Below are 14,817 nucleotides of genomic sequence, written 5' to 3'. Positions count from 1 at the left end.
ACTTTCCTGTGTTTTTCCTTTTTCGGACGTTTTATTGTTGGCCACTGATTTAGGTTGATGAACTATTAAAGTATTAACTATTATTATTGATGAATTATTAAATGGTTTAAGAAATGTAAGAACATAAATGTTAGTTATTTTATGAACTGAAATTGCATTGAGACATACCATTCATTGCTCTGAACCTGAAGTCTAAAGATAAGAAGTAATTGTACCTGGTGTTATGGGACATGTTAGTCTAATGCTATGTAAGAGGTATACAGTTCACAAGTTTAACAGAAATCAGAAATCCTTTATTGTCCTTGAGAAAAACAATCTTGCAATAGACATGGTCACATATTAAACAGTTTAACCACCAGTTTTAAACAGAATCATCAACTGTTTTTAAAAGGTAAATGTTTAAAAAATTTTTAATATATATTTGAGAAAGAGCAATGTGCCTGGCCGAACCTGTAAAATATCTATTTAGTAGCTACTCTATTGGTCAAATAGAACTACAGTACAATGTGTATGTTAGTATCACTTTAAAAATACAATTCAAAATTTAAGTTTAATTGTTTTCCATTCAACATTTTTATCTCTGAATGCTGTCAAGAACAAACAGTCGATTCGCCAAAAATACTCGGTAAGAAGTGAAAGCGCAGCTGTCTCTGACAGTCTCATTGCTGTGGGTTTAATGAGGGGGTGGTTTGACAAGATAAATGAAGCGTCGTCTGCTGTCAGAGTCTCAGTCATTGTCATGCCTACCTCACTGTCCTGGCTACTGCTGCCGGCTGCTGTCTCCCTGGCTATGGCTCAGGACGGCTACAATCTGTATAAAGGTAGTTGAATTTTATACTTTAAACTACTTACAATAATTTTTTTCGTAAATTTTTTTCAACACTAGTTTTTTTTGTTTTTTCAGTACTGTTCTGTACAAAATGGTTGTAAGTACACAAAAAATATCCCCTCAACTTGATATCGGCCTGATTACAAAAAACCTATGAACTTAACAATTCGGTAAATAAAAAAAAGAGTTAATCAAAATTAATGTTCTTGCTTGAATACTGTTTGTCTAAAAACCCATTCATCTAATTATAAAAAGTGTCCAATACCATATTTTACAAAGTAAGTTTCTGTATATTAAAGTAGTATTATTATAACATCTTTTAGTTGATGGTAAATTTTTGCAAGTAACTTCTAATATATACAGGGTATCCCAAAAGTAAGTACAACAAACTCATAATTTTATGGGTAAAAATAAAACAAAAATCAAGAATACCATAAAAAACACCTCGTTAGCAAGATATCACAAATTTAGTTTTTTGTTTCGGTATTTGTATCTTTAAGGTTATTAAAAATATCTTTGACAATTGGTATACAAGTTAAATTGGTAATATGCTATTTGTATAAAATAATCATTAAAAATATAAAAAAAATATTTGTTGGCTTAAAAATGGCAGCCGTTAAAATTTTTATGACTTAAGCCTAAATTTAAAAAATGGCTAATTTCATGGAAAAATATTATCAAAATATATCAAGAGTACACTTTATCTAAAATGTTGTATCAAACAACACCAAGTAAAAAAAGTTCAAATAACAAATAGTTGAAATATCATAATTTTTAGTTGCAAGATAAGGCCAAGCTGGAGTGCACCTCATTTTACCTAGCACAGCATTCCACTATCCTTGACCATTGGTATAAAAATGGTTTGGGTTTGAAACAGCTGATTATATTCGGTAACAAAGTATGTTGTTCTCATTCATTACACACTTAGGCTGCATTCAAATTCAGCTGTAAATACGTAGAAAAAGTGGATGACTGTTAAAGTAATTCTACAAGATAAAAGAGTTTAAAATTTTCAGACATTCAACGAGGTAAAGTGGATGAACTGGAGCGGTTTATTACTGATGAAAACTACCAGATAGACCACACAGCATTGACATGTGAGTGCTTGACTTGATACACAAGAAACTGTGCTTTCAGTTAATTATTACATTGTTAAACCCAGCCTTGAACGTTACATTTGCTAACTGTTCTAGGATTATTGCAATATTATAACTAGTTTTCTAAGTTTTATTTATGTTTGTACGATGTTGTACATTGACAAAACACCAGTTGCTACTTTCAACCTATTTATATTCTAGTAAAAACATTAATACTAAACATTTAAGCCAAATGCTAAACTAGAACTAGTGGTATACTACCTAGCTTATAACACATTGGGTGCGGTAAAAATATCAGTGGGTACTTCCCCAGGGCCTGAAAATATTTTTAAAATCTTAGCTAGCAACGCACACGCAATAACTTCCGTCTACTCCTTAATGCCGTGCGAAAATGACTGATTCATTTTAGCTGGACTTAGCCGAGCACGGGTGACCGGGCCGGCCTGCGCGCAAGTTTCACGGCCGGTCCTCGGTGACCAGCCTGCACTCAACATGTTTTGTTTGTAATTATGACATTTATTAACAAGTTAAATCAATCTAATCTAATTTTATTTGTAATATTTGATGCAGGGCCTTCAGCTGGTGCCCGTCTTCAGAACCCAAACAGCGCAAAAAGGACGATGAACAAATTCAAAAGTTAGTATTTAGTATAAAATATTACGATTTATCTCCACATAAATTTTGTTGAATTTTAATAATATCTGTAGCCCTACTTTTATAACACTTGATTTTGGATTTCTCTCTTTGGATGTTTCATAAAAGTTTTAATTGTTTTAAATATTTTAATTCTATCAATTCCCTAAAATTATACTTAATGTAAATTTGTTGTAACATCCCACCTTTTTCTTAATTTTGGATTATGTTGGCATCCTTATTGTAACATTTAACCAGCTGTTTGACAAGCCAAGTGAAATTGCAATAACTTTTTTTCAAACAATTTTGTTACTGCTGAGAGTTTGTTCTATAATGGAAGGCCACAACCTCAAGAGCTAGCAGTTTTGTTTGGACTTATAAACTGTTTTTTGACTGTGTAGTTTTTGGATTAGCATTTTATTGGTGAGTGTTTCATGGCGAGAGTAATACATGTGATCGCCAGCCATAATTCATCTAATGTTTCACAATAACAGTGACAGTAAACACAATCCAACAGTCATAATATACACTTTTTCCAAAGATAGGCAAGAGCGTTCTTAAAATTATCAATACACATCAAAGTTATATGACAAATAAATATACAGGTATATTTATGTATATATATATGTATATATATACAAATGTATATCATGCCACGGCGTGGTGCTAAGAAAATGTTCTCACTAAATTGAGCCTGCCAGCTGTGCTGCCTTCTGCCCACACATGCGCATTAGCTTCTTATGCTACTGTGCATCTTAATGTTTGGGTTTTCACTTGTGCAACAGACTTTAATATGTTCTAAACAGTTTCTAGTGCAATTGGTAATTATTTATCATCACAAACCTAATATTATATTATTTCAGATTTTAAGCTACAAAAACCAGTTGGAGACGAAGACTCAGAGGAAGAGGAGTCCACTTTTGGTGGCTCTGAAGAAGGTATATATTACAGTATTAAAAATAATGAGTCAGCTATAAAAACTATTATTTGATGTAAAAACACTTCTTAGATTGTTGACATATAATTCTTACGATATTACATATGCAAAGCAGCAAACAAATGTGATAGTCAGACTATGTTTTTCGCTTACATTACTTTACTTCACAGTATTTATTTCAGTAATATACTCCTGATTAAAATGTCTTAAGGATGAGTTCAATGGTAAACATTTAATATTTCTCTTCCAAAATTCACTTAATCCAATGAGTTTATTTATGAAGTAATCATAATGATGAACCTTCTATTCAGAAAGAATGTCAACACCCTTTTTATTTTATGGAAATGCCTCCTTTGTATTAAATGCTTATTGTCAATTTCCCATATCGCAAGACTCAAGAGTCGAGAACTGCCAAGGTTAGCCTAGAATATCTAGGTTAAAGGAAATTTCAGATGGTTTCCATAAACTCATGTCCATATTCACCAAGACAAAGAGAAATCGAAGAATGTAGCTAAACCCGAAGTGGTAGCAATAAATTTAGATGTTCAGCTGTTCTGTTAGCAATGCTTAGCCAACTTGAAATTTTACTCAAAAGAGTTTACATAATCTGTCGGACGTTTTCATCTCAAGAAAACAGTCAGTAAAAAATGTGTGACTCTCATCAGGGGTAATTTCAACTATCTTGTTGCTTTTATGACACAAAAATACAGTGTGTCATCAAATGAAATGTTTCGACACAAATAATTACCATGAAAGGTTTCCAGGTGAAGACGACCAATCCAGCTCAAGAATATTGATTCCGAGAACTCATGGTGAGTTTAGTCATTATTTGCATTTTACAAGTCATATATTACATAACTTGTGTGTACAATATGATCTCCATGTTGATGGTCTGGTTACTTTGCTCTGATGTTGACTGAAGGTTTATTTAAATTTAGGGTGAATGTGTGTGCGGTTTGAGTTACGATTTCAGAGAGCAGGCAGTAATGCACAAGAAGCTGTTATACAGTAGAGTGTCGATTATCCTACCTGAACTGGCCACAGGAAGGTCGGATAAGCAAAAAGGTCGGATAACACAGATAATTATAAAAATGTTAACGCTGGCGCTGTGAGGATGAGTTGACGATTGCGTTGCGAGCGTTGGTCATGTTGACAATTGTGTCTTGATCGAGGGAGAGTTTAAAAAAAATTTGGTTGAGATAATAAAAATCGCAATGAAAATTTGGGAAAAAATTGTAATTTTTATTTGAGAAATGAGGTGACACCATGACATTGCAGAGGAGGTTAACTCGGATGGTCTGATAACTGTGACTACTGTATTTGATTTAAATACTTTTTAATCAGGAACCATTACATGAAATGAAGTAAACCGCAAAATGCACTCTATGCTCAGAAACATACCTTAAACTTCAAATTAATTCGTCTTTGGCTATTATTTAAAGATGAGGAAAATATTAAAATCTTGCTACTAAAAGAAGAAATAACTGCCATAAATTACTCTTAAGGCTAGAGAGTGTTTATTTCAAGCAATAAAACGTTCTATGTCAGGAGAAAATAATGTAGTAAATACAGAAAATGGCTAAATAAAACGTTTATGCAAGAAAAAAACGGTAAGATTATGTAAGATGTGTTTATTATGTAAAGTTAAAATATTATACATATTCTATATTATAAATTAAGATCTGGAATTGATGTTTGTAGTTTGCCACAAGTTTTTTTTTAGATTAAAAACTACAAAGATAAATGTTTGTAAAAATTGCAGGGATGCTAAGAGGAAACCCATTTGAGCAAAAAAGAGGCTTCTTGTGGAAGGGACAGATGGCTTCATCAGCAGATTCAGCAAAAGAAGTTCTTAACAGGTAAAAGACAGACACTATGTAAATCTACAACTAATGCGTAGGGTTTATTTTTACACATTTGCTGCTACGGACGTTCCGGAACGTCAGCGGTGCCACGGCGCCAGGAGCTAGGAACGTTCCAGAACGTCACCGTTTATTGTTGTTTAACGTTTCCATGGATCAGCCAGCTCGTCACGAGCGTCCTATATTTCTTTGCGTGGGGACGTACTTTTCTGACAATAAAAAATATAGTTTCCCAAAATCACCACCAGGGTCGTTTAGATCAGGGCTTTGTCCCACCTCTTTCCTGCTAGATAGCGACTCTACTTTACCGACTGCAGCCTGGGTAGTGCTGTTATCTATCAGAATCGCTTAGTACTAAGTCCAAAGCCAGTTTTATTGCAGAACACTGCTATCCAGTATAACTACGGTTGTTTTTACTATAATTCAGTGATCAGCGGCAATGTTACGCAGTGGCGAGCGCTAGTTCAGCTCCTGGCGCCGTCCCGGCATCTAGCGGTCAGCAGCGAATGTGTTAAAAGATTTTATTCACTATGAATGTCCTAACACAGTGATCATTTTAAACATTAGGTCAGTACCTAAATTTGTGTGTTAGTATTTCATATATATACCAGGCAATATTTCCTACAACAGAATTTCTCAGCTCATCCTACATGTAACATTTCAAACGTGTTTTGATCACATTTATGTATTTTTACTTACAGTTTGAAATGCAAAAATTACCAATACAGTATGCAGGTAAATTTCTTTGAAGGTATTACTTTTGAATATTTGACATAATAATCATTAACTCTAAAAATTGATCATATTTGTTACCAATTAAACAAATAATTGGTGTTTGCATATGTGATGATTTTATTACTTTTATTACTTTTACTATTTTATTACACTTGGTAAAATGGAATGTAATAACTTTATTTTTTCAGGGATATTTTTTTAGTGAGAGCAGGCAAGTACCTCTCAATCGCTGCAGCTAAACCATTCCTATTGTCATTAGAAAAATGCAAAATATTAAGAAGTGACTTCAGAGAATACTACCAATGTGGATAAAAAATAAATTGTTGCCAAAACTGTGCTTCTTCTTTTGAAAATGAGTGTAGATAAATATAAAAAAAAACATTTGCCAACACACTTTCTGGTCAATACAATAGAACCTCCCATATCTAACTTAGACATTATTGACTTCATCTTTCTGTTTCAAACCTACACCCGCGTTTCTACTTGCATTTGCTGGGCAAGTCTCTGAATAGAGAAACCTTTGTTACGACATTTTTTTAAATTCATTTTAGGGGTTTTACAACCAAATTTGACCATTCTCTCGCTTTAAATTTGTTTATCGATCATCTGGTTCTTGTTTTTTGGCCCCGCTTTTATTTTTTGTACGTTTCTTTCTTATCTTTGACTATAACATATCTTCGTTGCAGTCACACACTCAACAGATATGAGGGGTTCAACTAATAATGAATATCTTTCCTGAGGAAAAATAATAATTTATAATATATTAAAAAATTACATGTCAAATAGTTCTTAGGTATTTAAAAATAAACTATTTATTCATGTTTCTGACTAAGATAGTGTATACAAGAAAATGTATATTTATATTAATAACCTATATTATAGCTCAACAATTTCTGTATGAAAGAGTTTCTAACTTATTCTGTTTAATCACTTTAAATTAGTTTAATAGTTAGTACAAAGTAAATAAAATAAATGGAAATAAAACTCCAGGGGTACATGTTGTATGGTTAGATTTTACTAGTATCAGCCAACAATTCCAAGACCCCATACACTTGTTTTACAGTCCAAGGCTCTCTAAACTAAGCTATTTATTGAATGTAATAAATTTTAAATTACAGAATAAATTTACGGATTGTTGAATAATTCTGGTAATTCTTGATTTTCCATTACAATACCTAATTCGCTAAAGAGATGGTCAGGATCGTCAATGCCATTAAGAAAATTGTCAACCTCCTCATTTGTAAGAATGGAATCGTCTTCTAATTCAATCCACAAATCTATTTCCATTTCCTCTTCATTCATGGGCTCAGGTTCTGGTTCATTATTGTCGGTTCCAACTACTTCTGGCAAAACAATTTCATCCTTTGGAGGTTTTTGTTTTGGCTCTCTTTTTTTGTACTTTTTCCTAACAAGTTTTCGTTTTACGTACTTCCGTTTGGGTTTTAGAGGTAATTCGTTTTTGTCTACCTTTGGCTTTTTATTCTTTGTGTTACCACATTCTATCTTATTCGATGTATCTCCTGCTTCAGTGGATTCATCGGGCAACTCAGTTTTTGGTTGAGTAATATTAGAGATATCTAAATCATTTTCCACTTTTATATCTTCTACACGGACAGGCAAGGCACACATTAGGGAAGTATTAGGGGTATTTTGAACATTCACTCCTAAAGTACTTTCTTTATGTTTCCTTTTGGTGTATTTCCGTTTTACCCTTTGTACTTGTACAGAAGGAACTTCTTTGGACTTTACCTCTGGACCAATATCAATAACTAGTCCAGAATCACAACTATCTTCTACTTCAGTTTTAATAACAGTTTTTATCATTTGGACATTACTATCAGGTTTAACTTTTTTATCCTCAGGATTCTTTTTTCGTCTTTTTTTAAAACCAGTTGCCCTTGATCCACTAGGGTTAAAGATGTTGACCATACATGGACTTGGATTGTCAACTTGTGAAGGGTCCAACTGTGGATTTACCATCAAGCTTGATACATGCGGTGAAAACTTTCCTAGCACCTGCAATGAGAGTGTTAATATTAGATCATTTGACAGATTAATGATACTGTATTTAAGGGGAGATGCCCACTTTTTAGATTTAATGCATTTTATATGGGTAAACATCGTGTTGCTTAGGTACCATTTAAGAAAGAACCCTTTTAGCTATGCATATCAAATTTTAACTACTTATTTGTATTGACATTTAAGACAAACTGTACTAATTTAAATATGTTCTACCAAAAAAATCATATTTTATCAAAATTTTTAAAATATATAATTTTTTTCACTATTTTACAAATATTAATTAATTTTATTGTTAATGTTTTTTTAAACATAGAAGCAAACTTTTAGTACACTTTGTGGGCCATGATGTCCTAAGTAACAGAAAAAAATTTGAAGTCAGTGGTACTTATAGTAGTCTGGAAAATGGTACCTAAACATTATAAAACACAGTTTCGGAAAAACTCATTTAAAGTCAAGCCTAGGCCTACCCTATGCCACATTATTCCTCATCACAAACAGCACTATTATTATATACACATATGTTATGAAGAAAGAAAAACAAACAGAAAAAGATTTTTGTTGACTATTTAACCTAGCAACAACATTTATTCAGTGCAACCATTCAACAAAATTAAATTTCTAACATAAATTTCATTGACGCTAATTCAGCCCATTGTGACTAAAACCGAGTGTGTAGTACTATTTATATTATTTTTTATGATTGTTAGACTGTAGTAAATATATTAAAATTATATATTTTCTGAATCAGGAAAAGATGAAGAATTTTTCAATGCAATAAACAAAAAATTAATTTTTTGTCCGAAAAACTGGGCATCTCCCCTTAATTAAATGAAACAAAATGAACTATAGATGAATATTTTACTACAGAGGATTGAATTAAGGTAAAAATCAATTTCATTTGCTATGATTAGATCCCGTTACTTTACCTGTATGAACAATATAATCTCTAATAAGAATTATAATTGCATTACTATATGCCCAAAATTTTGGTGGGGCAAAAAAATGTGTACTTAATTTTCTGCAAATGTAAGCTTTTTTACCATAATTTTCTTTTGGTATGTTATTTAAACAAATTTATACCTTTCTATTCTTTCCTCTGTTTAGTACAATTTTTATCTGCTTATTGAGTAGCTGAGTGGTTGTAGTACTCTACTCACTTAACAATCAATTATGGTGCCGGATCGATCCTGAAAAAAGTTAGTAGCTTTTTGATGGTTTAAAAGTCTAAACTTAACCCAGCTGTCATCGGGCTTTAAATAAATTATTCTGCCTAATGAAACAGCTTATATAGTCAGTAACCAAGCTACACAGATCATTTCACGCCATCATACTCATCTTTGGGTAAAAATAAGCACCTATATCACGTCCCCATCTCAGAATTGATAATGATAACATCGATCTTACCAAGTTTCCTTATGGCTAGGGAGTTTTGGGAAAAGGTACGATAAGTTATGCATTTACAAAGGTAAATCTTATCTAATCCAAAAGAGAACCTTTCCCTCACCAACTGATGTTATATCTTATATTTTTTAATTGTTTGAAACTGTCCATCTCATTTTCGGTCATGTAGCTCTCAAATGGCAATGGCTAAATACACAGCTAGTCCTTGGCAGTAACAAAACTAAATGCTTCTAAATTTTTCTACATCAATCTTTTACTCACATTCAGTATAAAATGAGCCTCTTATCCCTATTCGAAAGTATGCAATTGAATGATAGCGACACTAGTTATTTGTGTAACTAGCGGGCGAAGTAGCACTTTGCTGCACACGATGGAAATAATTACGCACGAGCCGTAGGCGAGTGTGGAAAGTTTCTCGAGTGCAGCAAAGGCATTTTGCACTCGTGTTACACATTATATTTTTCCTACAGTTACTATAAAGCATATAAATAATAGTCTTTCAAACACTGTATAATTATAGAGATGAATAGAATATAACTGGACTCACTACTCTCTGGTTGAACATAAAAAAGTGCCATCAAGATGGCTGCTTGCTGTGTTTTGTTGGTCACACTGTCTCGGTTGGTTGGACTTGTCAAAAATAACCCCATCTGATTGGTTCGAATTTGTCAGCTATACAACCAACCGATCAAAGGCCAACATAACAACACAAATAACTGGAAAAAAAACAGCAAAACAGTGTACGCTTTTTAAACACAAAGTGGCGACTCCAGTTGTAATTATTGCTCAGTGTGTACAACACGTGTTTAGGTTAGGTTAAATCTAAACATTGAACAAAATGGGAAAACGCTGCACCAGCTGATCGTAGTTGTACTATCTTTAAGTGTTGCCAACTTATTTTCAAGCGTACACATATTACGTGCCTAATAAAAGCACACTGTTTTGTGTTGTTTTGGTTGGAATACTGGTGTGCAACAAAAGTAAGTAGATACAGCAATTATCAACTTCCTGTGCTATAATCAGTGTAAGGAAGCCCACCTTCAGGTGAACTTTTTGTCAGGTAACTGTAGGAAAAATAAACTGTATAAAGTGTACTTAACCACAGACAAGGAATTCACCTTACCTGAGAGATGAAAAACTTTTTCTGCACGGCCGGAAGCATCTCCCAGGCTGCGTCCGTGTCGACCTTGATCTGATTCTTGTTCACATCAGGGTTGAGCCAATGCATCAACGTTCGGTTCCTCTTGCTAAACAATGTCTTTGCTGCTCGAGTGACCTCATCTTGTATCATGTTGTCAGTCATTGTCGTGTAAATCTGAAATGGGGAAATTCAAACATTAAGGAATTATCATTTTGAAAATACTGTTTGAATATTTTTGGGTAGCCTACAAATGAAGATTTGAAACTTTACTCCGATGTATTTTATCATCTGGTTATTCCCTGATACACTGAGTAACCACGTGCATTTTGTAACTCAGCTTAAAATGAAGGTTTAATCCTATACATCAATTCTGTACCGAGTTGTTGTTGGTCATTACAATACTAATTAGTAATGCTTTCAACAGATCAACTTTAGACACTAACATTACCTACCTGTGATGGATAATTTCTGTTAACAAAATAAAAACATGTAATACGTGTAATAGCTTTAAATACTTGGATGCAAAAAACACTTCCTAATTTGAGAGGAAACTGGTATTAAGTTATTAAATAAAACCCCAAAGAAAACTAAATCTGTGTCATTATAGGAAGTATTTATCCTACAGAATCTACAAAGTGATATTAATATTGTATTCAAATGTTGATATTTTTACTATTTAAAACCAAACTAAATGTTTTGGCAAAAAATAATATTCAAGGGCTATTCAGAAAATATAAAACGTTTTAGGATTAAATTAAACGTTTGTGCAAGGAAAGAGTATCACTGCATCATTTTTTCATTGTGTTTTTTGTTATTTGTTTGTTTTCTACACTAATGACATTTGTTTAATGTTTTTGAAATGTAATGGCCCAAACCCTGGTCTTGTTACTATCTAACATCGACTTTTTTGTTAGATAACATCTAATTCATAGCTCGATGACAAATGGCATCTGGGTCAGGAAACACTCTATCTTGGAATCGAACCAGCGACCTTCAGATTTCCTTTTATATCACCTCTCGGCTACCCAGACAATTAACAATTGTGTCTATCCACACCATTGGTATTTTATCCAAGTTTTGAGAGAAAACTGTCCAAAACCTCATTTAAAAGAGCAACTAAAATACTATTCATCTGGCCAAACTAATTGAGGCCCTTAATAATTATTGCGCTTTGAAATCCCTTTTTCATAGAATCCCGCTGCCTGCGAGCTCGGCAATCTAGTTATAAGCTATTGGTGCTCCTAGTTGTCATTGAAGCGCCATTCTGCTTACCAAGTTTTCATTTTGTGACAAAATAAAGTCACTAGGAGCCAGGTACGGAACTGTAGAAAGGGTAGTTGAGTGAAAACCTTTTTGAATGAATGAACGGGATCTTGTTTGCTATTTGCTGTGTGATGTTGGACATTGCCATAAACAACTTTTTGGACATAAACTTTAGTTTAGCAATTTTGAAACTGATTGCATTTCAAGGCAGAACCTTCATTTATTGTATTCAGTTATTACATCACAACTAGCGGGATTGTCAACTGTAGCACACTTTTTAAACTTAAATTGCAAAAACGGGCGCAACAACATTTCCGCTCTGACGGCTAGACAGCTATTTAGGAGGTGAACACTAAAATTCTTTCTTAATAGGCATAGTATTTTCTTAACTAGGCTACCTGTTCATAGCCAGGATTTGCTGATAGTGAAAACAGATCATAGCTAGTGTTATTTAGAGCGTATTGTGACATTCTTCTTCTTGCTCCTCCCTCAATAGGCACTGGCGGTGAAAAGTCGCATTCCTGTGGTGGTAAAAACAAACCAACAACAGATTAGAATCATAGGTAAAACATACTCCCTAATATTTGACATCATGAGGATTATCTGGAAAGAATTCTAAGAGTGTTTCTGTCCAATATAATTTTGTTTTGATGTTTGTTTCATTGACTTAAAAAATATTTTGAGATTTTAACCAAGTAAAAGCTCTTCACAATCTATAAACCATCCCTTACCTGGTAATAAAACTGTATAGCCAAAAGAGTATAGAATTCATTGTACAATTAACTCTGAATTAAGAGAGAAATATTTAGAAGTCATCGTAAATACTAAAGAGTTATCAAACACCAAAATATGATCATGATTTTACAACGTAGGAAAAAAAGTATACTTGCAATATCCAAAGTTTACGTTATGACTATGATGCTCCAATGTGAATTAGTTACTGTATTCTAAATAACTTATTATTATCTTCTCCAAAATTCTTATTTTATTAAATTTAACCAATTTATCAAAGCTTTCTAACACCTAACCCCACAACCTCAATAGGACAACTGCCATACCTGATTTTGGATGTACGGTGGTAAAACGTTGTTGACAGGATACATCTGTTGGTAGGAAGTACAGGGAGGCAAGTACGGGGGTGGGAGATAGTTTGGGGTTTGATAAGCCCAACCAGGGTTCTCATAATTATTTGCCATACAGTCCGCTGCAACTGGTGCCACTGGAACAGGTTTTGACAATGGCTGCCAATAGTTGAGGGCAGGCTCTCCAAACTCTTCCTGGAATTAGTAAGGGAATTCTTAAGTATGGGTACTTTAAAAGATGTCGAACCACACTTTATATGTTTACACTTATATGTTTGGCTACTACTCGTAATCAACAAAAGAAACGGACATGACAAGGATAGGAAATAAAACGGACAAATTCTGGTGCTAGGGCTACTCTGTATGGGACACAGAAAGGAATCTGATAGAAACAGATTCTTTCTAATGCACGCAAAGGTAGCCAAAAAATTAGTACCTAAGCAAGCACATATTTCATCCAACAAGAAAGTTCCTAACTGTGTCTTTTTTTCTGACTTGATTTAACTTTAGATTGGCACTACTGGATATGTATGACAATATTTTGATGTTTTAATTACTTTGTCTAACCACTGTCTATTTTATTTTGCATAAAGAGGTGCAAGTGACGTCATATTTAACTTCATTAAAAACTGACAGTAACATATTTAATTTAAATGACTAAGTGAATTCTATGTAGATATAACAAATATATTATTGTTTCTTCACATTCACATAAGTCTCTGTTGTTTACACACACAAAATCAAAATAATCAAAACCAAACGAAACTTACTTCTGGAATATTTATTTCTGTCATATTAATTTTCAATAAACCCAACTAGTTGCACTATCTTGACGAGCTTCAATATTTTTCAATCACTTAAAACCAAATTTCAAAATTTTTAATTACTCCACTCAAGTGTTCTATTTTTGTTAGATGTGTCAAAAAGTCAACATTATATCAAAACAAGAACACATCAGCTGACTTCAGAATCTTTCATTTCAGAAGACATGTTTACAGTTAAAATTAATTTAATTTTAGAAGTCCTACTTTCTATTACAACTATAACAAATTCACAAATGAAAAAATGTTTGAATTTATTGTTGATGTTTTTACAGTAAGGCTGGCTTATGATTTTAATATGTTCATTTGAATTAAATTATTTTTATTACCTTGTTTATAAGTTCAGATTAACAACTCAAGTGCTGTAATAATTCTAACACAAAATGGCAAAATGGTTTTTGCTTATTTCAACACCCATTACAAGGCACAAAGCATACTTACAGATACACATATGACGAACAACCATGTTGTAATAGTATATTACGTTACTAGCCCGGTAAGTGGTGTTTTACCGTGCGAGCACGATAGTTGTCTTTAATCATTGGGCTTTTAAATATTGCAAAAGCTCTCAACATTCTAAATCTAATTTGTTTCCAACGACTGTGTGATTTTGTGCTCTTAACATATCAGAGCTTGCAATGGATGGGGAAAAATTAATTTTTAACTATTATTTAGAAGTTAAAATCGCATGTGAAAAAGACTAATTTACAGAATTTCAAAATGATTTTTTAAATACTTAAAGAAATAATTAAGAATTTTCAGTTCATCCAGTGCATAGTTAGGATCTTTGTGAATTTATTTTAACTCAGTTTATTTTATCGTCAGTTTATTTTAACTCGATAAACACTTTAACAATGCCACAAGGTTCTTTTTTGTAGGATCATGTTTGCACAGTAACCAGCTGGAACTGTTAGAACTGTTATTAAAAAAAAAGATATGGTTTTTAAATCTGAATGGAGGAAAGGAACACAGGGCGTGCTCCAGGGTTCAATTC

The 14,817-nt window shown here is 33.0% G+C and overlaps 2 protein-coding genes across 2 annotated transcripts; one reads left to right on the top strand and one right to left on the bottom strand.

Annotated features, from left to right (window-relative positions):
• Positions 1-676: 676 nt before the first annotated feature.
• On the top strand, positions 677-7,230 carry LOC128989261 (uncharacterized). Its single transcript, XM_054411138.1, has 7 exons — positions 677-821; positions 1,846-1,926; positions 2,497-2,562; positions 3,423-3,497; positions 4,261-4,308; positions 5,259-5,355; positions 6,282-7,230. Exons 1-7 carry the CDS (start codon positions 677-679, stop codon positions 6,403-6,405), a joined length of 636 nt encoding a protein of 211 aa, XP_054267113.1. The 3' UTR covers positions 6,406-7,230.
• On the bottom strand, positions 7,087-13,900 carry LOC128989936 (uncharacterized). The gene is made up of 5 exons (XM_054412089.1): positions 13,773-13,900; positions 12,979-13,197; positions 12,319-12,441; positions 10,640-10,831; positions 7,087-8,109 (listed from the first exon to the last, which is right to left on the bottom strand). Exons 1-5 carry the CDS (start codon positions 13,794-13,796, stop codon positions 7,219-7,221), a joined length of 1,449 nt encoding a protein of 482 aa, XP_054268064.1. The 5' UTR covers positions 13,797-13,900; the 3' UTR covers positions 7,087-7,218.
• Between the last annotated feature and the right edge of the window lie 917 nt (positions 13,901-14,817).

Source organism: Macrosteles quadrilineatus, unplaced genomic scaffold (assembly GCF_028750875.1).
Source record: "Macrosteles quadrilineatus isolate MER2022 unplaced genomic scaffold, UCM_ALF_1.0 Scaffold_3__2_contigs__length_128488019, whole genome shotgun sequence".
Taxonomy (NCBI): Eukaryota; Metazoa; Arthropoda; class Insecta; order Hemiptera; family Cicadellidae; genus Macrosteles; species Macrosteles quadrilineatus.
The sequence above is the reverse complement of the archived record's forward strand: the minus strand, read 5'-3'. Positions and strand labels throughout refer to the sequence as shown.

What these genes read in the sequence shown, in the direction of transcription:
- LOC128989261 (XM_054411138.1), top strand. Translation starts at nt 677, where the DNA reads ATGAGGGGGTGGTTTGACAAGATAAATGAAGCGTCGTCTGCTGTCAGA. An exon ending in AGACCACACAGCATTGACAT is followed by an intron (nt 1,927 to 2,496) that starts GTGAGTGCTTGA and finishes TATTTGATGCAG; the next exon opens with GGCCTTCAGCTGGTGCCCGT. An exon ending in ATTGATTCCGAGAACTCATG is followed by an intron (nt 4,309 to 5,258) that starts GTGAGTTTAGTC and finishes TAAAAATTGCAG; the next exon opens with GGATGCTAAGAGGAAACCCA.
- LOC128989936 (XM_054412089.1), bottom strand. Translation starts at nt 13,796, where the DNA reads ATGACAGAAATAAATATTCCAGAA. An exon ending in CAAATCCTGGCTATGAACAG is followed by an intron (nt 10,832 to 12,318) that starts GTAGCCTAGTTA and finishes TCCCCATTTCAG; the next exon opens with ATTTACACGACAATGACTGA. An exon ending in AAAAGTTTTTCATCTCTCAG is followed by an intron (nt 8,110 to 10,639) that starts GTAAGGTGAATT and finishes CTCTCATTGCAG; the next exon opens with GTGCTAGGAAAGTTTTCACC.